General features: G+C 36.9%; 1 protein-coding gene across 2 annotated transcripts in view; it reads right to left on the reverse strand.

Moving 5' to 3' along the window:
- Window positions 1-24,178, reverse strand: part of LOC149800574 (spatacsin-like) — a 174,567-nt gene that overhangs the window by 96,234 nt on the left and 54,155 nt on the right. For both annotated transcript variants that reach the window (XM_089954521.1, XM_089954520.1), the window contains exons 16-20: window positions 22,376-22,442; window positions 14,085-14,256; window positions 13,182-13,408; window positions 5,777-5,885; window positions 5,236-5,395 (exon numbers count right to left, since the gene is read on the reverse strand). In XM_089954521.1, coding sequence (XP_089810647.1) covers window positions 5,236-5,395; window positions 5,777-5,885; window positions 13,182-13,408; window positions 14,085-14,256; window positions 22,376-22,442 — 735 coding nt within the window. The remainder of the gene's footprint in view (window positions 1-5,235; window positions 5,396-5,776; window positions 5,886-13,181; window positions 13,409-14,084; window positions 14,257-22,375; window positions 22,443-24,178) is intronic.

Genomic DNA, 24,178 nt, shown 5'->3' on the forward strand with positions numbered 1-24,178 from the left:
GTCTCATTAGATACTGGGAAAGGCACCAGAACTTTTGAATCAACAGGTAACGATGGAATTGATGTGCACGTTTTTCCAGGAAGGAAGTGCCTGTATTATGATCGATTAAATTTATCGAAGAATTGTAACTTACTTCAAAATTAGCTTCTTCAACTACATTGCCTTATCATTTTACATTCGAAGACTAGGTAAGAATCAGAGGGAGTTACATCCCTTACCCTAGAGTTGTCTCTGTCTTTGTTCTGCTAACACATCTGAGGAAGCTTTGAATCTTGAGTGAATGCATACATGGGTGTGACATGGTCCTGTGCATGGATGCTGAGAGTAACTAGTTCAATACGAAGCTGCTGAGTGACCTGGCAAGCTTGTTGTGCTGCTGATACAGGATCCACCATGTCACACTTATCCCTCTGAGATGAGAGATCTCCGAAGTATAGGGTTGTGAGTGTCATCCTGGACCTCTACAGAATTGCTTGGATGATATCAGTTGGGAAGCAGTTATGTGCATGAATGTTATGAAAGTGGCAACTGCCCTAAATTCATCAGCTTACGTGTGCAAGAAATACATCTGGTCATCGGTGAGTTCCCTGTATCCTCAGCAGATGACTTACTGTAACCAGGACAATGCCACCTGAGTGGAAATATCATCAGTTCCCTTGAACAGTAACAACAAGCTAGATCTCTTACTTCTGCTCAATCTGCCTCACTTCATAACCCTGATGGGGTCTTCTACTTCATAGCCCTGATGGGGTCTTCTACTTCATAGCCCTGATGGGGTTTTCTACTTCATAGCCCTGATGGGGTTTTCTACTTCATAGCCCTGATGGGGTCTTCTACTTCATAGCCCTGATGGGGTTTTCTACTTCATAGCCCTGATGGGGTCTTCTACTTCATAACCCTGATGGGGTCTTCTACTTCATAGCCCTGATGGGGTCTTCTACTTCATAGCCCTGATGGGGTCTTCTACTTCATAGCCCTGATGGGGTTTTCTACTTCATAGCCCTGATGGGGTATTCTACCTCATGGCCCTGATGGGGTCTTCTACTTCATAGCCCTGATGGGGTCTTCTACTTCATAGCCCTGATGGGGTTTTCTACTTCATAGCCCCGATGGGGTATTCTACCTCATAGCCCTGATGGGGTCTTCTACTTCATAGCCCTGATGGGGTCTTCTACTTCATAACCCTGATGAGGTCTTCTACTTCATAGCCCTGATGGGGTATTCTACTTCATAGCCCTGATGGGGTCTTCTACTTCATAGCCCTGATGGGGTATTCTACCTCATAACCCAGATGGAGTCTTCTACTTCATAGCCCTGATGGGGTCTTCTACTTCATAGCCCTGATGGGGTATTCTACCTCATAACCCAGATGGGGTCTTCTACTTCATAGCCCTGATGGGGTATTCTACCTCATAACCCAGATGGGGTCTTCTACTTCATAGCCCTGATGGGGCCTTCTACTTCATAGCCCTGATGGGGTATTCTACCTCATAACCCAGATGGGGTCTTCTACTTCATAGCCCTGATGGGGTCTTCTACTTCAAAGCCCTGATGGGGTCTTCCAGACATCCCTGGGACAAGGGATCCAAATGAAGACAATGGTTTAAAGACCAAAGTCTGATTTCTCATCAGCTGGAGACTGTTCCTGGCAATGAAATCTGGAGCTGTCATAAGAGAAATCAATTCAACATAGCAGAACTGTGGATAGTTATGGTTGACAGAAAAGTCACATATCTCTTTGGTTCTCTTTGCTATAGTTCAAGTGTTTGGGAAGAAAGTCTTTTATGAGAGATTAACCATGAAGGCACTTGACAGTGCTTCAAAGGGTGTCTTGTTTAGCTATGTCAGATCCCACAGATGACTGGATTTAAGACAAATGACCATAGCCTTCAGTCAAGACTGGTTAGAAATGTTTAACTTCATAAGAATGTCACAGAGGTCATTGCTTTGGCCTAGGTTCTACTTTCCATAATTGTGAAAAATATCTGAGATTTTGGAATAGTAGGACTTGTTTATGGTTAGCACTGACATCTCCTTGAAGATGAATTAGGGAAATCTAGCTGTTTTGTGGTATTAAATGCTTTTACGGAGCTATGTGTTTCTGCTTATGCCACTGAAAAATATTTTCCAATTCCCTCAATATTATAAAGTGGTGTGCCTTCTTGCTAGAGTAATTTTGTCCAATGCTTTGTTATGAAGATGATTTCTTTCTAAGAGCTCATTTGATATGAGCCAGATAAGCAGGTTTAACATCTCTGGCTTTGAGTAAACAAAACTGTAACCATGGTTGTTTCATCAAGTGCAAAGAAGTTATGATCTTCCGAAGAATTTTTGTTGGTAGGTTGAAGATGTCATTGATTCATAAATTTTACTCGCTTGAAGAAAGCAATCTGGACTAAAGGGAGAAGGTTTATGTAGCTTCAGTAACTCTTGGTTTGAACAGTGAGTCTGCATGTGTGGTACCCTGGCAGGCATGGGGAAAGCAGAGATTTTGCAAGTGTAGCACCATGGCAGGCAAGAAAAAAAGCAAATATTCTGCATGTGTAGGTATGTAGAAAATAGAGATTCTGCTTCTGCATGTGTGGCACCCTGGCAGGAAAGGAGAAAGCAGAGATTATGCATGTGTGACTCTGGTGGGAAAGGAGAAAGCAAAGATTGTGTGTGTGTAGTACCCTGACCAGAAAGGAGAAAGCAGAGATTCTGCATGTGTGAATGTCTGGCATGCAAGGATATTTCGAGGTTGAGGAAACAGCATATCAAATATTTCAGTGCTTGAGGACAGTAATTATAATTAGTTGGTCATTCAGATTCCCTCACACTGGAAATCAGAGGGGAAATGTAAGTGGTGTGTTTGTCAAGTCCATAAGATCCTAACAAGGCTGTACTGTGACAGAACTTGATCATTCTGTTCATAAGGAAGCTATTTATTTCTGATAAGATGTACAGGGCACTATTCTGTAGTGAAGTGCTGAAGGGTATAAACAAAGAGCAGCATAAGTAAAGCATGGTTTTCAGCAAGAAAGTTGTTATGAAAAGAAACTGGATTAAAAGTTCTCGCCTAAAGTTATTTTGCCTGAGACACAGGACTGGCACATGGTTTACTTCTTTGGTGTCCAGTGATGGCATCAGGCAATGAGGGACAAGCAGCCCTAATGAGCACATGAGCAAAATGTAATGTAGATTTCTGGATGTGCCTGTTGGTGGGATTCTCAATGAAGGGGTCTAGGCTATATTGAGATTGCTGAAATATAGTCATCAATACCAAACTTGGAGCCAAATGATACTGTTTATTTGGGTCTGGAAGGTAAGAAATGAAAAATGTATTTTTTTATGAGCTCTGTGCATATGGGAATCTGTAATGGCCACTAATGTAGTAGGTGCAAGTAGATACAAGACTACATCAATCAATGAATGGAAGGCTAGGTCTTGCATGGACAAGGTCCATTCCTGGAAGGAAGGAAGATAGGATGGTGCTAATGAGAATTTATCATCAAACTCATAATTGTGAGTGGCAAGGAAACCTCCTGCAAAGATAGCAATGACTAAGCTGTGAAAGCGGATAAAGATATCTCTGAATGGGGAGTTGCTACAGAGATGGGACAGGTGCTGGACCTGTTTGGTGGCAGTCCATAATCAATCCAATACTAGACACCAAATATCTGGTGCCAGTTATGCTGGGTATCCATGAGAAGTACATGGCTGGATCTGGTGTATCCAGACTCCAGATCCCGTCTATTTCAGAACTGGGTGTGGGTATGCCAGAAAGACAGATCACTGAATTGAGTCCCTGTAGTAAATGGCATAGGTTGAGGCTGTTCCAGAGTTGTAGTCATGGTCTGGAGCCTGCTGACTTTGGGTTTATATGTCTGGTCCCAACTATCAAAGAAATGAACACCATAGCAAGTACTAAGGTATGTAAATCATGATGGAATATCCAGGACTGATTCAGGTGAGCTACACTACCATGTCAGTACTGGAATACATGCTGTGATAGAATGCTCTGCTTCTGGAACTGTGGGGAGCATATTCTGGAAAATTAGATCAATGTACCCAATCCAGTTAGTTAAAGGCACTAGCTAATGCTATGCCAGAACTGGAATAGAAGTGGTCCATGGCTACCTGGTATCTGTTACCAAAGTCCAGTAGTGCTATCAAGTGAAAATGTCAGAATCTGACCATGACCATGAAGGAATGATGATGAATATTTCAGTTGGATCCACCATATTGTGTTGGTATTAACTCGATAACTTGTACTGTGATGACACGTTATGGCAGCAGTAGCAATGGCAAGCTGTAGCTGTGTGAGAAGTCTGTGAGGGCAAAGGTCAGCAGAAATTTTGGAATAGGAGGTTCTTAATTTGTACAGATTCAGTCATCTGAAATGTGGAAACAGATGTGGCACTGGCATCAATACAGTTGGCACCTACATCCTGATGTGTGCATTTCTCAACTTTCTCACTCGGCAAGTTCAATAGCTTGGCTGGTGGCTCACTTTCCCTGGACAAGTGTTAGCATATGGCACATGAACAGTTCAAATTACATTACTTATAATTAATACAAGGGTGATCATTCCAGCTGAGTGAAATGCTTACATCTGAGACACTTAGTTCTTGATACTGGTAGGCATGACAATGGGATATACAGGTGAAATTAACCAAGGTTCACACTGAACATGTGGAATCTGTGAATTAAGATAAATGTCCACAAAAAATACACAATGATCCTATCACATGGAAATAAATTATAATTTGCCTGAAATTTACTTTAACAACTTACAAAAGGATCAAGTACCAAAGTGGGCTGGAAGCGTATATAGACCATGGGGCTGGCAAATAATGTGGCATCAATTAGGTTATCTATGATGAGGTTATACAAATGAAGTACAAAGTATTTATCCATAGCAAAGAAGGGGCAAAATCTGGCAGCAAAAAAGACAACAGTATACTTTCCTGAATTTAGATACTTCCAAGGAACTGCTCAACTGATGAAAAGGCAAAGAAGTGGATTGGTATTTGTAAGGCCTCATAAAGAGCTTAGTCACCAGGCATGAGCAGAAGTAGTAACTGATATTGAAGGGGAGATCACTCAAGTCTGAATTTGGCCTGGGCAAGCATATGACCTTTTTAAGCACATTTTTAAAACAAGGAATAGAAACAGTGAAAGGGCTGAACTTGCTGGTGGATGTACTCCTAACATTTAATGATTGGATGACATTTCCTTTGGAGAAATTACTACCTGCTCCTTGGGGTACTGGTGTATCTGTGAGAACCAGATGAAGGGCAGCCATCTGTTGGCCTGGGCACATGACTCTAGGAATACGGTGCTGTAGGGCAGACCTAACAGCTGGCTGAACAACAAGGCCACAGTCCATCGCTGTGCAGCTTCAAAACCACTCCTGCAATCATGATAAAAGAAACAAACGCTGTGATATGTGTGTGTCACTATCTGTCAATGCAGATGAGAAATAAAAACAACAGTAGTGATTTCCCATACAATAATTACCATGACACTTCACGTTTACAGAAGCAGTATCTTACACAATGATAAAAGTAGCTTTACTTTATTCAGAAAAAACTTAAAGCCTTTCCCAATCTTAAAGTGATGGGGGAATAAATCTAATGGAGAAATTACAGCTTTAACCTGAATCCACATGGCTCTCTGATATAAAACTAGATGGTTTTTAAGCCAGATGGGGGCTTCTTGTCAGAATACTGATTATGTTACACTTTAACAAACTGTATATCTTCCTTTATTAGAAACTGTTGCAGTAACTCACTGTGTTATTCCTTCCCTGACTAAACTGGCTAAAATGGCTGCTTCTAGCACCTGAAGCACAGTGGGTCCATACTTTTTGTGATTCTGGACACACTTCAATAACAACTCCACTGAAAAGATGATAATTCAAAGTATGAAACAATTCTTACCATATAAACGAGAAATACATTCATGGAAAATGACTGCCCCATCATAGTGCCTGAAGTTAACATGCAAAAGATTTGCACATGTGCAAATTTGTTTTTCAATCACATGTAGTCCTTTCGTATAGATACTTCATCAGGAAATTCAGGGACTTTTAAGGACCCCAAGAATGTAATTTTCAAGCACTTAAAAAGAATGCTGTTTATACTATACTGAGTCCACAATATTTCTGAATTAGGTATACCATTCTTAAATAAAAAATCTGGAATACATATTGCTAAACTAGGCTCTGTATGTGTGTGTGTCCATGTGTGTGTGAGAAAGAGACATTTGGATTTTTAACGTAGCATTAACAGCTTTTCAGTCATATCGCTACGATGTCTGCAGTGTGGCAGTTTATAGTGATGTCTAGCACTGGGGCATCATGAAGCAGACATGTAGCATAATGTCCCACCCAGTCACATTATCCTGACACCAGGCTGACCAGTCCTATCACTAACCTCTTGGTGCTGAGTGCCCAGTGAGGCAGCTGTTAGTACCATTTTTATAAGTCTTTGGTATGACTCACCTGAGGTTCAAACCTATGACCTCCCGCATCCGAGGCCAATGCCTAGTAAAATAAATATGGTTAAACAAGGCCTTGTGGATTACATTATCGAACTAGGCCTTGTAAAATACATATTGTTGAACCAGGCCATGTAGTAGGAGACTTTGTAGACCAATGGACTGTTGAATCAAAAAAATATTCAAAATTCACTCCTTTCTTCCATATACCATTTTTTTTCCAAGCACTTTTACTCTATGAGGTTACTGTAACTCTATAATTTCCAAGTCATACTACTGGTGGGGACTTTGTGTCTGTGTGTGTGATTTGTATTTTTCAAAATTTTTCTGTCATTTTGCTACGATGTCTGCAATGTGGCAGTATATAGTGATGTCTAGCATTGGGGCATCATGCCACAGACATGTAGCATAATGTCCCACCCAGTCATATTATCCTGGCACCAGGCTGACCAGTCCTAGCATTAACTTATTAATACTGAGTACCTAGTGAGACAGCTGTTACCATTTTATGACTTTGGTGGGGACTTTAACATTTTAGCAGAGTTGTCAGATTCTGGCACTTTGACACTTTGTGCTAGTTTTATGGAATTTCTTCATCAATTTTAACTGAATACAAAATAAATATGTATTCTATAATCAAGTTTCTGCTCATTTAGCACAATTTTAGGTGCAACAGGGCCACCAATGTATGAATTTGAGGCCTGTAGTTCTGATTGCATGGATCAATACATAAAATGATGGTACTGTACCAACCATTAGTAAAACTTAGGGACTTACAGAGCAAGAGTAACCTTAGCTATTACTGATTCAATGTCTTTGACAAACACAGGACACGGGCTTATTTATCACTTGGTCTTACCCATATATACTGCATGCTCATGGGATTATTGGCTTGAAAATACGAGTCCCATCAAAGGGTACTTTGTTGGCATTTTAAAACCCTTTATGTGCAGGTTTCATGCAGGTGGCTAGCATAGAGGTATGATGCCATTTTCCTTTAAATTAGACAATGGCATTGTGCTTTCAAAGATCAAAAAAGTGCTACCACCTTTTGTTCACACTCACTAAGGGGCATGAAGTCATATACGACGGAATAAGAATATGGACAACAAACAGAGGACTCTTTCGGATCAGGCAGGTTCAAATTAAGAGATCTTAGTTAAAGTTTCCCACTCTTTGACCAAGCCTGTTTTGCTGTAATTGGCTTTTAGTACCTCTCAAGAGTTAGATGTTTTGATAGTGGTCTATAACAACACTTTAATCCTAATTGCAATCCTAATTACAACAGTTGTACTAAACATCCTTGTTTCATTAGACATGCAAAAGGCAACTTCTTTGAATCAATTCTCTCCATTTGTGCAAAGTGTTAGCAATTTTAATAAGTTACTTGATCAAGTAAATTACTGCAGTATGAATTAATTCTGTTTCCTTGGAAATGCATGTGAATGAATGAAAAATATATATCATAGCTCAATATTTTATCTTTTTCTTTTCTAAATTACAAATTCATGAAATTAACACAAATATATTTTTCAACCAAACAATGAAATTTGATAGCCAAATATTTAAAGAGACTGAGTGGTACATAAATATATATAATGTAAATTTGCATACTTATGTAAAGTGGTGCATGTGTACAAGGTACCTATCAGAAGGATCGTGACACTAAAAATGTTTACTTAAATAATTTCTATTGCATTTGCATTCATTACTTCATTAATTGTCCATTTTCTTCATGATTTGTTGGTAAAATAGCCCCATTTGTGGGTCTGTACATCAGAGTTATCAGTACACATATCATACCTTTACTATGAAGTGTCAAAAGATATCAGCATATTTGTTAGGGCATGTCTAAATATGACTATGTACATTAGCATGTGTCAAAAGATATCAGCATATTTGTTAGGGCGTGTCTAAATATAACTATGTACATTAGCATGTCAAAATATAACAGGATGTATATTAGCATGTGTCAAAAGATATCAGCATATTTGTTAGGGCATGTAAAAAAATCAGTCATGTTATAAGCAACCAGGTCACTTAGCTGAACAAAATGATGCATGTACCCAAAAACATTTGTAAGGGGGAGGTAATAAATGCAGGCAGTAAAATACGTGCTTCATTGGCGCAGTTATCATCTTAAATAGACGCATATTAAATGAGAAATACACCTGTAGTGAAAACAGAGAAGGCATATATGTTATTTTACTTTATTTAGAGAACCAAAGATTGGTACATATACATGTATACTGTTTATATATACATGTCTAATGTATAGGATGAATAGAGTATCAACAATGTGTACTCACCTGCAAATCTCATTAGATACATTGAATCCACAATGCAAGTTATTCCATCAAAAATATGCTCACACACAAATTTAAAATAATCAATAATTTTGTCACAGGTCATATGGGTCTGAATTCAGTGGAAAAACATAGTACAATCATAACAAGTGATGAAGGACATTTACTTTTCAGCACGTTCCAAGTCGGTAAAAGTTAGTTTGCGTTTTTAGCCACCGTTGGTAGCGTTTGTAAGCATAAACTTTTTCCCTGCAACAATGAAACTTTCACAGCACAGCAAATGTGTTCCAGTCACGTTGAAAAATGAAACAATCCAAAAGATTCCATTGCTTTTATTTAAGTCTGGTACTGACTTCAGTTGTAGAGAGGTTCTTTGTTTTTGTTGGAGATTGAAGTCATCTTTGTTTGATGAAAGGTGCATGCATTATTGAAGTCACCACTAAAGGACAACTCTGGAGAACCAAACAAATGCCCATTTTTGTGTGTGGTGGCAACGTCAAATAACTGTACTGCATGATTGAGAGTGACTTTTTCCATTTGCTTAGTAGTATGTTTTCGTCACAATCAGTGCTTCAAAGGTAACGTTTTCTTTGAAATTTCAGCGAACTATTTTATCTGGGTACATTTTAAAAAAAAGGAACTGGCTGTCATTTGGTTGATTGTGGTCACTGTTCCTTCCTGCCTATTGAATATACCAACAAGATTTTTTAAAAATTATTTTACATTTGTGGTAGCAGAGTGATGCTGCCTTCCCCACATGCATCAGAAATTTAACAAATGGTCAACGGACAATAGAGGTGTTCTGGTCTGATGACAGGGATTACTACAGAAAATGTGAGTGTTCTGAAGGAGTTAATTCTGAGTGAAAAGAAGAGGAATTTTACATACCATCCACATACAAATGTCAGTCTATGTAAATATATTAATTACTAGTAGATGGCCAAAAAACCGACAAAAGATGGATTACGAGTTACTGCCTCGTCTGGTTGATCTCGGCTACCAGAAATGTCAACAATAAAAAATGCGGATATCACAACATACAGTACTTGTGCTAGATGTTAACATAAGTGGGTTATAATAAAACAATGCACTTTTAAGATGGTTTGTCAATATGGACAAACAATTTGTTTATGTAACAACAGATACATTTCATGGCATTTTATGTCAAGTTTGCAGCTTCCTTTCATGAGGCCTCTGAATTTCTCCTCTCCAAACCAATGGTTGTATATACAAGTTTAAACAGCCTACAATATCACCAATAACAAAAAAAGTCACCAGATGGTATAACTTACCACCAATTAGGGAAAAAAATTGCACTTTGCGACAGTGTTGGAGCCCTACACGATCCAAGAATAAACTTTGTACATGTTATTTTTTCAAAACTCTGCAAGTGGTCTAAGTCATTATTATGATTTAATTAACAATACTAAAAAACATACAGTTGTTTAATATCATCCACTTCTATCTTTTCCCTTTCTGTTGGTTTGTGTGACCATATTTGCCATCATTGATGGGTTCATGGATTTTCACCTGCTTCCTTCTATGAAGAGACAGAGATATGGTGGTGAGGTTGGGGACTTACCAAGAGGGCATTTATTCATAGCCCATCTCTATGTTTACTGTTCAACTAGTCAGCTGCCTTGCCAACTAACTCAGGGAGAGAGAAAGACTGGGTGAAGGGTAGAGCAGCCTTCTTACATTTTAATATAAAATAATCTGATTTTAGACCCGTATTAATGTGATGCTATGTGATTTGGATTTTAACATAGCTTTAACAATTTTTCAGTCATATTGCTACAATGTCTGCAATGTGGCAGTTGACAGTGATGTCTAGCGCTGGGGCATCATGCCACAGACATGTAGCATGATGTCCCACCCAGTAACATTATCGTGACACCAGGCCAACCAGTCCTAACACTAGCCTCTTAATGCTGAGCACCAAGCAAGGCAGCTGCTAGTACCAGTTTTTGGTATGACTCTGCCGAGGATCGAACCCATGACCTCCCACATCCGAGGCAGACACTCTAACCACTAGGCCACCGGAGCGGGAGACCCTTATTAATAGTTTCTTTAATAGGAATAAAGAAATAAATAAGAACAAAGCATGAAATAGATTACCGTGTCTTTTTCCTAACCAAAAAAATGTATCATATAGTCTTGACAGCCTGCTGCAACTACTATATTAAAACCCCATAGAACATGTACACCTAACCATTACAAAGTCCCAGGTTCATTTGTGGCAAGTTGAGTTTTCTTTTCTCTCTCTTTCCACAGACGTCCCCTGTATTTTCTCACTTTTGCATGAGAGAGATCAAAGGGAAAGCACAGACGTTGAAAGATGTATCCCATGTTTAATTCGGTTTGAAGACATGGATTATTAATAATTTTGAATTGTTATTTTACATTGCTAATGATTAGTCAGTGGAATTCATCACAGATTTAGAGAATATATAAGTGATGGCCTACCGTTTGAAACATGAACTAAATATTAATATATGCATATTAATGCGCCATGGGCAGATCACAACCTGATATACCAATAGTATTGGTATATCAAATTGCTTTATACCAACACTTTAAAAGCAATGTTATTTTTAATATATATATATATATATATATATATATATATATATACATACATACATACATACATACATACATACATATATATATATATTAACTTATGTAATGTTTGATGCTTAAAAACTAGAGTTAGAAAGTTGCAGTTAAATGGGCCTCAAATTAATGGGGGTCACAAATCTCATCTGTGAGATGCTTGAATATTTCTACAACCTTAGTGCATTGTGCAAAATTTGGAAATATGAATATACATCTTCATCAGTGTCTATTGAGGTCTTTACTACATATGTGGTATTAATTGCTGAAGGAAGATGGTATCCAGAAGGCAGCAAAATTAGATAAGGATGTCCTCCTCTGGAGTTCAAGGATATTAAAAGGTTCACAGCCGCGATGCTGTGTTTTCACCATACATAGTGGGGGTTGGCATTACCTTATCAGAGATTAGCAGACCAGCAGTGCCATAACCAGCATGAAATGTGATCTGTCTGGAGAATGTTGGTCTGTGATAGCTAGTTGGGATGTGTGGCACAAATTGTGAGGAAGTACAATGCATTTAGCCAGTCCAGACAGAGTGATCGGCTGGGTGTAGCCTGCTGTCACTGTTGCAATTGTCGATTAATGTGCAGTTCGCCAATACGAAGTGCTAGTCATGTCCACTAAACCTGTATGCTGGTTGGCCAGATAGATGGTGCAATTGGTCAGCAGCCACGATGGCATACAGTGCATGGTTTATGACCTGCATGTATATGTAGCTGACAAAGTCAGACTGCAATTATCCCACTTGCCTGGTTTCAATGGCACTAAGAACAATTATGGGCATTGGACGGGACTAATACTCAGTGGGCTCAGAAAATGTGGTCAAATCTGCCCTGTTTCATTAAATTGCTCACTGAAAAGCTTCAGGAAAGAGCTTGCATGAGATTAAACATGTGTGCCTCCAAAAGAATAGCATTCCACAGCTTCCATGGTGTCGGAAGTATTTGGTTATTGTACAGTTCTAGTCAGATGATTTAGAATGTGACATTCTTCTGGCTTTTCATTTATCCCTTTAAGCCATTAGACAATAAGTCTACAGCCCAAAATGCACAGATACTGTTTGATGATGAACATTTAGTACATGCAACACATATCTCATTAATATTTTCTCTGACTTGGAAGTGCTTGCTTTGCAACTGCTGGAAAGATGATATAACAAAAAACATGCATGCAACAAAAATACAGATTAGATTCACTGAGATGACAAGAATCACATAATAAACTGAAGTTTAACAGCACAAATACAGCACAGAAGATCAACATTGATCAATATCATATGAGCAATAATGAATGGTAGAAATATGAAACAACTCGCCGAAAACTACACAAATGTCAAATACATTAGGTATATCAACCTTTTGACTTCCTAAACAATTGAAAACTTTTGGTGGAGTGGCCTAATAATTATCAAAAATTACACTGTATTTTAGGGGCAATGTTTACAGCCATGGGACAAAGCTGAAACTGGCTTGCTATCTAGTAGGGGAATGGGTAAGTAATCTGTATGAGTTACTGCTCTTTGTCCACATGACGTATAGAAGGGAAGTTGACTTTTGTCACTGTGGGAGGGCTGGATTCAGAGATAGTAGCTGGTTTTTCATAATGTTAATGTGATCAGATAAATATTCGATGGAGAAAATTATGCTATGATTAAGACATTAACTACTTTCATTTGTGCAGTTTATGTTTCTTTCTTTTCACCAATGAGACTGATCAATGTTCAGCATATGTTACATGGTATATGATTTTATTTAACATATCTTGTTCTATGATTACCAGTCTCTTTCTCATTCATCTTAATTTGCTCTCTTCTCTTCTCAAATTGCCCCATCATGGCACTGTTTTTGTGAGCCTGGATTTCAGCGCCAACTTGTAGGTAAGTTCTCAGCATAAGGCTTTCATAGCCAAGAAGTTCCTGGAAAACTACACATGCCGATGAAATTTCTGGGTGATGTTGGTGCTTGACTCCCATCCACAGGGACGTACCAACTGCTGTCATCAATCTGCCATAAAAAACAACCCCAAACAACCATCATACATGTGATAATTCCTGAATTCCCAGGAGTTCATTGGCTTGTATAATGATTTCTGACATAATTTTTTTTCTTCTTCATACATTCCCATTTTTAAGCTCAAGAAGAGTCCAACAAATGGATTTACTGGTCATACAGAATTTCCAGGAATCAAAGATAAGATTACTTCTTCTTGTTTTTAACTGCTTAGTGTTAAACCACTGATATTTTTAAGTGATATTTCATAATGGCAAAGTGTTGGCCACATTGGATGTCAGATCGTAACCATTTTCATTTAAGAGCAACAAGAAATCATTTAAATATTTTGTGTCAATACAGCACGTCCATATCACCATCTATTCAAGACAAGTAACAATAATAAGATTTTCAAGACAACCATCATATCAGCCATATTGGAATCATTTTTATTTTGGACCAGCTAGATACCATAAGAAAACTTCTCAAATTAATTCAAAGCACTGTAGATATAAAACAGACCAAAATACTTTCTCATTTGAGACTTTTTTCAATATTAGTTTTGGATACAAGTGGCTGGGATGTGCTTATCTTATGAACCTCTTAGTTCAGAAAATTAACTGTGAAAACTACTATTATTTTAAAGAACCATGTTTGCATGGGTCATGTACTTCTGTATTATTTTGTATACCTCTTATAGGGTACAGTTGCTGCCCCTGATTTTAGCTCTTCAGCAAGGAAGGCAACAAAAGCAAATGAAGGTCTTCCCTGTTTGAGGTAATAAGTATATCTCAGATGCTCAGAGTAGGTAAACCTAGATACAAGGTCTGGTTCTGAGAAATATGGCATAATACTTCTACAATCTGAAAAAAAACAAAAGAAAACAAAGCTATATATGTACAGATAAACACAAGCAGTATAAACACAATTACATCTATTTAATAATAAGATTTAAGTGGATTTGCAATCCATGTAAATAACAGAATGGTTAGAATGCATCCTGGACACAATACACTATTTGTTTTCTCCCCAACTCTTTGGGTATAGACTTGTTCTACTGTATTTCACAAACTTAAAATGTTAAAAAAGCACAAAATTACATTTGTCTTATTTTGTAATATCAAATAAAGCAAACAATTTCTTTAATTAACAAACCATTCATTATGGTCTATTAAAATTTTGACATTATGACAAAAATAATTTAGAATGTATATTTAGTTCTTGTCAATAAAGCTTTACTTATGTTTTTCATTAGGCTGAGGGCTGTTCAATTCAAACTTACATTTCAGGGAAGGCAATTAAGAAAATGTAAACACTTAAAGCTGACCTAGTTCATTGCCTTAATTCAAAATTAGTAACAGCCACGTGAACAAGTTCTTTTTTTATTTTTATTGTGGGAATAATAAGGGTGAGATCAAGGCTGTATTGGATACATGACCCTAGACTTGTAAATAGTTTTAGTGAAGTAAACAACATTTTTAAAATTTTATTCATAGAGTAAAATGATTGGTTTTTGTCAGGGTCATGTTAGGAGTATGTGATGTAACATGATGACGTGACCCTCATAGAGGTACCTATTCTGCATTTCAAATTACTGTATAACCATTGTTTTTGAGAAATAATCTCAGTCTGGGCTTAAAACACTTGATGTCAAGGTGTTTGTTTGCTTGTGACCAGTTTGGGGAATTACATTTTAATGTTTATTTGAATTCAAAAGGATTCATTCTTTTTCCTGGAAATATAAGTGTGCTCATACAGAATTCTTGGACAAAGACATTTCTTAAACATTTTATTCAGATTTCCAACACCGGAGTGTTCTTTCTTATGTTTCTACAAGGAACTGAAGACAACAGCACTGTACAGATACAGCATACGTCATCGCCTTCCATCTTATTTTTTTCATCGGGTCTCAAACTTGAATTCATCAGAATATTTCATTACTAAGGCTTTTAAAATTTAATTCATGGATTATTCTTGAATTATTTTTGGATCTGAGTCTTAAAATTGTAAGTTCTTTTCCATTTTTTACATTGTTTTTCCTGAGAAATAAATTATTTGTTAAATTTTTCAAAGGTTGTTGTTTTCACTCTTTCTTTTGTCAGTTTTTTTTAAAGCCTAAACACGTAACATAAGAATAAATAGGTCTGAATCTAATTTGTATGTTATGCATGAATATGGTTTAACATCAAATTGGCATAATCCTGTCTAATATCCGAACACACGCACACAAATACTATACCCTACTGGCAGGGTCATCCATAATTGCTCTATCCTTTTACTTTCCATCTTCACCAATGAATAAAAATAATGAGAAGCGTAATACCCAAAACAACAAAGTTTTCAAAGTATATTCAAAATAATAATATAGATTATAATCTGCCAAATGACGTAACAACTTAACAACCTTTCCATCTGTCCATTTCAGGTCATGTCTGATACAAATGTTTAGGTTATTATCCACCAAATAACATATCAACAACTTAACAACCAATCCATCTCAAGCCATGCCTGAAAAAATATATTGATTATCTACCAAATAACACATCAACAATGTAATAACCTATTACCTATCCATCTCTCCATCTCATGCCATGCCTGAAAAAATATATTGATTATCTACCAAATAACATATAAAAAATGTAATAACCCTTCCATCTCTCCATCTCATGCCAAGCATGACAAAATATATTGATTATCAACCAAATAACATATCAACAATGTAATAACCCATCCATCTCTCCATCTCATGCCAAGCCTGACAAAATATATTATCTACCAAATAACACATCAACAATGTAATAACCTATGCATCTCTCCATCTCATGCCAAGCCCAACAAAATATATTGATTATCTACCAAATAACATATCAACAAATTAACCCATCCATCTCATGCTGACAAAATATATATTATCTACCAAATGACATATCAACAACTGAACCCATCAATGTCATGCTGACAAAATATGTTATTATCTAACAAATGACATATCAACAACTTAACAACCCATCCATTTCATGCCTGCATGATAAAATATTTCTTGCAACAGATATATTGACATGTACATATAATACTACCAGAACTGCATAACTATTTACAAGAGACTTATTGTTAAAACTTCCCTAATTCTAAAACTGAACAGCATGTAACTTTTTTACTACATTTTTATATGCAGGTGTGTATCCTGCAATGAATTCACATGATGAAATTTGTTTATTATACTAATTTACACATGCACTAATTTGATTCTGCACTAAATCCACAACAGTGCAAATTTACATGACATGTAGATTTTTTGTATAAATAAGTGGGTAAATCCATTCATATGACAAAATTTACAAATGCATTTAAATATATATTAAATAGGAAAATGTACACACACATGTAAATTTGCGTACACACATGTAAATTGATCCACACAAAATTTTCTCACACACAATGTAAACTGGTGCGCACACATGTAAATTGATGTAAACACATGTAAAGTGCATGCATGTGAACTGGTGACATACATAACTGGTGCATACACATGCAAACTAGTGCATATGAACAAGGTATTAACCAGAAAGACTGGAAAAGGATACACTGATATTTAAATATACATGTCAAGCTGGAAAAGGAATTCACATAAACACACATAAGATTTTGAAACGTCAGGTTTGAATCTAATTGGTATGTTATGAATGAATAGGGTTTAACAACAAATCAGCAGAATCCCAGTCATACAGTATCAAGCAAAAGACAGCAAAATTGCACTGCCAAATTCCTCTGGAAAATAAATCATTCCAATCAAAAGTAAATATCAACCATGGATCAACATATAAAATGTGGAGATGTTGCAAACACTAAGAAAGGCACATGAAAAATAAAGATAAAACAAGGTAAAATCTTTAAATTATAAAACTTTTTCTGTAAGAACTGCAATCATTTTAAACTGTGCAAGACCTTAATTGGAACACCTTTCAAGATGCCCAGCACAAATGACGGTCAACCACCAAGCCAAAGTTTCATTCTGTGCTGAGTGTCAGTGAATTATGTGACTGTACCTAAATTGTGGCGCACCTCCATTAGTTCCATTAGTTGCCTTTTATGAGATGCAGAAGGGTGAATCTGAGTATCAAGTGTGACCATGACCTATTTTAAGTTGCATCTCCAAACCTGCAGAGGAAGTATCAAATATGACCATGAACTACTTTAAGTATATCTCCAAACCCACAAGGGGAGTATCTTATATAACCATGACCTACTTTAAGTTGCATCTCTGACCTATTTCAGGTTACGTTCTCCAAACCTGTAGGGAGAGTATTTGATATGACCCGCAGGGGTAGTATCTAATATGACCTGCAGAGGGAATTTCTAATATGACCCGCAGGGGGAGTATCTGATATGACCCGCAGGGGGAGTATCTAATATGACGCATAGGGAAAGTATCTGATATGACCCACAGGGGGAGTATCTGACCTACTTTAGGTTGCATTCTCCAAACCTGCAGGGAAAGTATGTGATATGACCTGCATGGGGAGTATCTAATATGACCCGCAGGGAGAGTATCTGATATGACCCGCATGGGGAGTATCTATTATGACCTGCAGGGAGAATATCTGATATGACCCACAGGGAGAATATCTAATATGACCCACAGGGAGAGTATCTAATATGACCCGCTGGAACAGTATCTAACAAGACCCACAGGGAGAGTATCTAATATGACCCATAAGGGGAGTATCTAATATGACCTGCAGGTGAGTATGTAATATGACCCACAGGGAGAGTATCTAATATGACCCACAGGGGGAGTATCTAATATGACCTGCAGGGGTAGTATCTAATATGACCCGCAGGGGGAGTATCTAATATGACCCACAGGAAGGGTATCTAATATGACCCACAGGGGGAGTATCTAATATGACCCACAGGATGGGTATCTAATATGACCCGCAGGGGAAGTATCTAATATAACCAGCAAGGGGAGTATCTAATATAACCCGCAGGAAGGGTATCTAATATGACCCGCAGGGGGAGTATCTAATATAACCCGCAGGAAGGGTATCTAATATGACCCGCAGGGGGAGAATCTAATATGAGCATTGCCTACTTTAACTTACATTACTGTCACATCAGATATTGATTGAAGTAAAAATTATTGATCAACAATAACATGAATCATCATTTATTAATCATTATTTGTTGATGATTTTGCCACATAAAATCAAGCTATATAACCAGGCAAAGACTGCATGAAAATTTGACATGCAATGAGTTAGGCAGTGACTGGTTATTATATTAATGTGTTAAAAAGTTAGCAATACTAAACGTAAGTAGAATGTTTTAGAAAGAAATTTCACTGCCATAAAAATTAATCTTGTACATTGAAATTATAACAAAAAGTTTTGCTCAATCTCAACTACAGCAGCCTGCCATGCCAAAAGTAATAAATAGTTGTGCACAATTTTGACCAATGAGAGCTGGGGATTCCAATCAGTTCTGACCTGACAATTTAAACTGTTTCTCTGTCACTTTAACAGATGACATGTTGAGCACATGGTAGACACATATGGTAAAATCTGATAAAATGTGCAAAGCGCATAACATGAAATGCATTATTTTGGGTAATTTCAGACCAGCACCATTAACGGAACAATATATGTTCTACTATCTGTAAAGGATTTCTATGGATCCAAGATAATTCATTTTATTTTCTGATTTTTAGGCAAATAAAAATATGTATTTATGGTCGGCTAACTGTCCCTGCTTCTCACTGCCAAGCCTAGCACTTTTTCCCCCATGATTTGAAAACAATCACAAACAAATCACAATAAATAATATCATGTTTAACAACAACAACAACAATACAATCAGTCTACTCTAATTTAAAAACCAGTTCAATAGGAAACATATTTCTTTCCTTATTCTTTTCAAAAGCTGAGTATAGAAACCATCTTCGATATTCTTTAGAAACTCCAACATGTCAAGTTTGGAAACAAAACCATTTTCTTATATGTCTGAGTTAATATGTTCAAAAAGATACCAATAAGTGCAATTCATAACTCTTCTTGGACAGAATATTGTCAAATTTGTCTCAGACAATGTCAAGATATACTCATGTGCCAAGTTGGTTAAATAAATAATTAATACTTTTGAAGAAAAAAAAGTTATTTAAGTGGCGATATTCAAAATATTCACTGGAAGTATCCACAAACAGCATTGGATAAAAAAATTCATTTGTGCTTGTTTGTATTATAAGCCAAGTACAGCTAAGTAAAGAAATCTTATGTTACAATCAGTGTCACAGCGCTACCAACATCTGGTTTATTGGAATGTAGCTATAGGTAAATGTCAATGCCTTTAAAAGCTCAATATAAAAATGCAAGAAATGACCACTGATCTGACCCAAAATTCAATTAGGTCTGTTTTTCAAAACTCCTCTAAAAAAAGTGTAGATGAGTTGGCAGTCCAATCTGCATCATTTACATTCAAAAATAATTAACCATTGCAAGAAAAATGTTATAGTGAAAACCCCATTCCAATGACACCATTCATGAAAGAGAAGCAATGATACAGTTTTGTGATGGCCCCTATGGTGAATTGTTGGAGGTTAGACGAGTGCCATTTTCATGCAGAACCAGTTACATATTGCTAAAATAATGTTGCAGTGAAAACAACATGCCGATAAAACCATCTGTTCAGCAGAAGTAACCATAAAGAGATTTTCAGGATGGCCATCATGGCAGCCATTCTGGAAGTTAGATGAGCTTTATTTTAATATAAGAATCACTACAATGGAAGAAAGAAGTTCTCTTTTTAAAATGCTGGTATGGATATCCATTTTGAAGTAGGTGTTATGTGATTTTTAAATTCAGGAAGGTCATACTGGCATGATTTTCATTAACGACCAAATGCATAAAATGAGAAGACCTGATGTTGATCTGACCATCCCTTGCAGAGATCCTAAAGTAGTAACAACAAGATTTTCAAGAGGATTAAAACTGATCAGAACCAGTTTATTTAAAGACAACTAGATATCATAAAAAGGTCTTTAATGAAAACCCTATGAATATACGAGAAAGGAGGGCAAAATACGGTCCATGGCCTGGTTTTTTCCATTAATAGGGTGTGGCTTTAAAGATCATAATCTGGCCCAAGCCCTGGAGGATGTTGCCCATGCCCTGAAGGAAGTTGTCCATGCCTGCAATAAGACTATTGGATCTGAAGAAGTAGCTGTATAAAGAATTTCAATGATCACTACTGTGGCATCTATATTGTATGTCTAGGGCCAATTAGATATCAGGCTGAGACCATTTCATATAGGACCAAAGAGCCATCCAACAAAGTCTTTTGGTGAAAACCCCATGCTGATATAACTGTCCATTCATTAGTAACAAAATTATAAAGCACATTGGCCATCAGATTGGCACCATTTTCATTTTGGACCATGTCAAATGTCATGTGCTGAAAACCCATTTCAAAATGACAATCTGTTCAGGAGGAGTAAGAAAAGCAAGATGTCAGATCTGCAGCAACAAACGCGACATGTCAGATCTGCAGCAACAAAAGCAAGATGTCAGATCTTCAGCAACAAAAGCAAGATGTCAGATCTGCAGCAACAAAAGCAAGATGTCAGATCCACAGCAACCAAAGGAAAATGTCAGATCCACAGCAAAAAAAGCAAGATGTCAGCATTTTTACTGAGGACCAAATAAACATCATAAGAAGTCTCTTTGTGGAAACCCCATGTTGACCCACCTGTTCAGGAGACAAGGTAATACCAGGATTTTCAAGATGATCACCATGGTGGCCTTATTGGTTGTCTGAGTTCAATATTATCATTTAGGCCTAACAAGACATGAATGTACATGTGTAAAGATTCACGGCAAGTAATTTATGTGGAGTAGTGATAAGAAACTTGTGCTAAAATGGATGGATTATGATGGACAAATGCTTAACAATGGAAAACAAGCAATCATACAAGCGTTTTTATTTTATGACCAGGGACTTAAGCAACATTCTTCTTCTTTCAGTCATAGTAACCTTGACTTTTGATCCCAAAATCAATAAGCCTCTTTCTTACCCAATGTGTAAGCCATGTACAAACTTAAGTGAAGGTAATGAAGGTCACAAACAAAGTTTTGTGCAGTATTTTGCATTTTTTCTATCATGGTGACCTTGACATTTGATCCCCAAATCAACAGGTTTCATTTTACTCAAAAAGTAAGTCATCTACAAGGTTTGGTCAAGGTCAGTGATGTTAACTAAAGCAAGTGCACAGAAACCTTTTTCCTTCTTTGTCACAGTAACCTTGGCCTTTGACCTTTTGATCCCAAAATCTGAAGGCTTCTTCCTTACCCATGTGCAAGTCTCCATAAAGCTTGATCAGGTCTGTGACGCAGAGCTAATATTACCATGTGGAAGTCCCTTTTGTTCTTTTGGTCACAGTGAATTTGACCGTTGACCTTTTCATTCCTAAATTCAACAGGGTTCTTCCTAATCCCAAGTGCAAGTTATCTACAAAATCTGGCAATGGCAAGTTGTATACAACCAATTTTTTTCAGAAGAAATTAACAAGGAAGCAGATGGATATATGACAAGAGGGATGTCCTCACAATATATGCTTTGCCTTTTGGTGGGCATATAAAATGAGTCAAGCTTTCATCTGATTGAGACCTGTTTGATTTAACCATAGATGGTGTTAATAGCAACTGGCTGTACTTATATTTCTAACTGTTCATGGAGTGCCATGATGGGGTCTAATTTGCCAGCCCAAAATGGAGTGCAATGATTGAGTCCAATTTGCCAGCCTGAAATGGAGTGCAATGATTGAGTCTAATTTGCCAACCCAAATGGACCGCCATACTTGATTCCAATTTGCCATCCTTAACAGTAAGTGCTATGATCAAGTCCTATCTGCAGTCCTAACAGGCAGTGCCATGACTAAGTCCAATTTGCAAGCCCTAAGTGGAGTGTGATACTTCAGGAAAATCTTACCCTCTCCTGCACAATCATTTGTTGTCTGCCAGCCAAACAATCTGCTAGGGTCAAATGGAGCATTACCCTGAAATCAAAATCATTATGGTAAAAAAGAGGATCTGAGCAGTGTATTTCAACAGATATTCAATTTGAGCAACTTACATTTGAGATTCAATCTTTGTTATCTAAAATTTGTCTGCTACAACGTGTTGCTATTTGTTACATGTATGTCAGACTATCATCTGCTACAAGGTGTTGCTATTTGTTACATGTATGTCAGACTATCGTCTGCTACAAGGTGTTGCTATTTGTTACATGTATATCAGACTATCGTCTGCTACAAGGTGTTGCTATTTGTTACATGTCAGACTATCGTCTGCTACAAGGTGTTGCTATTTGTAACATGTATGTCAGACTATCGTCTGCTACAAGGTGTTGCTATTTGTTACATGTTAGACTATCATAACATCCTCATCCCATTCCAATGTGATCTGACTGTCTGAAAGAGACTTCTGGGTAATCATAATGATATTTATTACATTGTTATGTTTTTTGATGGATGTAGATCAGTCTGGATGTGTGAAGAATATAAAATTATAAGTGTTGACAAGAAACATCTTGCGATGTTTCAAACATCAATGACATACCTGTACTTTTAATTTTTTTATTATTCCTGCAACTTTTTAATTAAAAAAAATGTAGTCTCAAGCTATTTGCTACACAGTATCAAGTTGTAGTGACATCAGTAAAGTTAGTATGACGTACAAACACCATGGGCTTGAGGGCAATAGTCACTATCTATATACAAAGTCTTTTATAAGCATGCAACATAAAAAGCTAAAAATTTTCTGAGTGGTATGTCACAGTATCTTTCATATTTTTAACATATCATGTTTTCAGATAGAGTCAAATTAACATAAAGGTCGCCTGAGCTTAGTGGTCAACTGGACACAACAGCCATTCTATGTTCACCCTGTCAAATTTTAAGAGCTATACCTGCCTTCAGAAGTCAGTCTACAAAGGCCACTTTTGTCTTTTTCCATGGGTGGCTGCTGTAGACGGGTTTGACTGTAGCAACATTTTGTGACAAAAATCATTCATTTACAGGTATTCTTCATGTAATGTTACTAATTATACCTGATAAAAAATTATACCTGATAAAACATTTAATTCATGATATGAAATACAAAGTAAATTCATGGTCAAGAAGAGTACAGGAAACACTGCATTACGTCCTTGTCCCATGTTTAATGGTTATATATGTAGACACCAGCTAGGCATGCTTCTTTCCATACGGTACTGACTGATAGGTCACAATGACCTTGAAATTTTGTGAAAGATAAAGGTGTAAAACATAGTTACAATGTAAAACAGTTTTGTTTTGGCAGTCATTTTGACCATGACCTTGAAACTGTAAAGCTGAACATCTAGTTTTATTTTCTTACCATAACAACATGCCATCCAAGAAGTTTAGTAACTTTATGTAGTTTGTAATTAAAGTTATTTTAGGTCAGTGATCTCAATTTTTGTAACTTTTTCAATAGGTTTCTTCCTTACCCTGGGTATAAGCCATCCACTGAGTTTGGTCAAGGTTTGTTGTCTTGAACTAAGATCATTATGCCTTATTTCATATATAGGTCACAGTGACCTAGACTTCTGACTTTTTAATACCAAAATAGATTTCATCTGCATCACCATAACCAGAAACTTCAATTAAAATATGTGGTCTAAAAATCTATTATAATGATTATACAGAAACCATTTTTTAAAATCTAAGTTATTTTGACCATAACCTATGACCTTCTGATATTCCAACCCATT

Source organism: Sinohyriopsis cumingii, chromosome 4 (assembly GCF_028554795.1).
Source record: "Sinohyriopsis cumingii isolate HCF-2022 chromosome 4, ASM2855479v2, whole genome shotgun sequence".
In the NCBI taxonomy this organism is placed as follows: Eukaryota; Metazoa; Mollusca; class Bivalvia; order Unionida; family Unionidae; genus Sinohyriopsis; species Sinohyriopsis cumingii.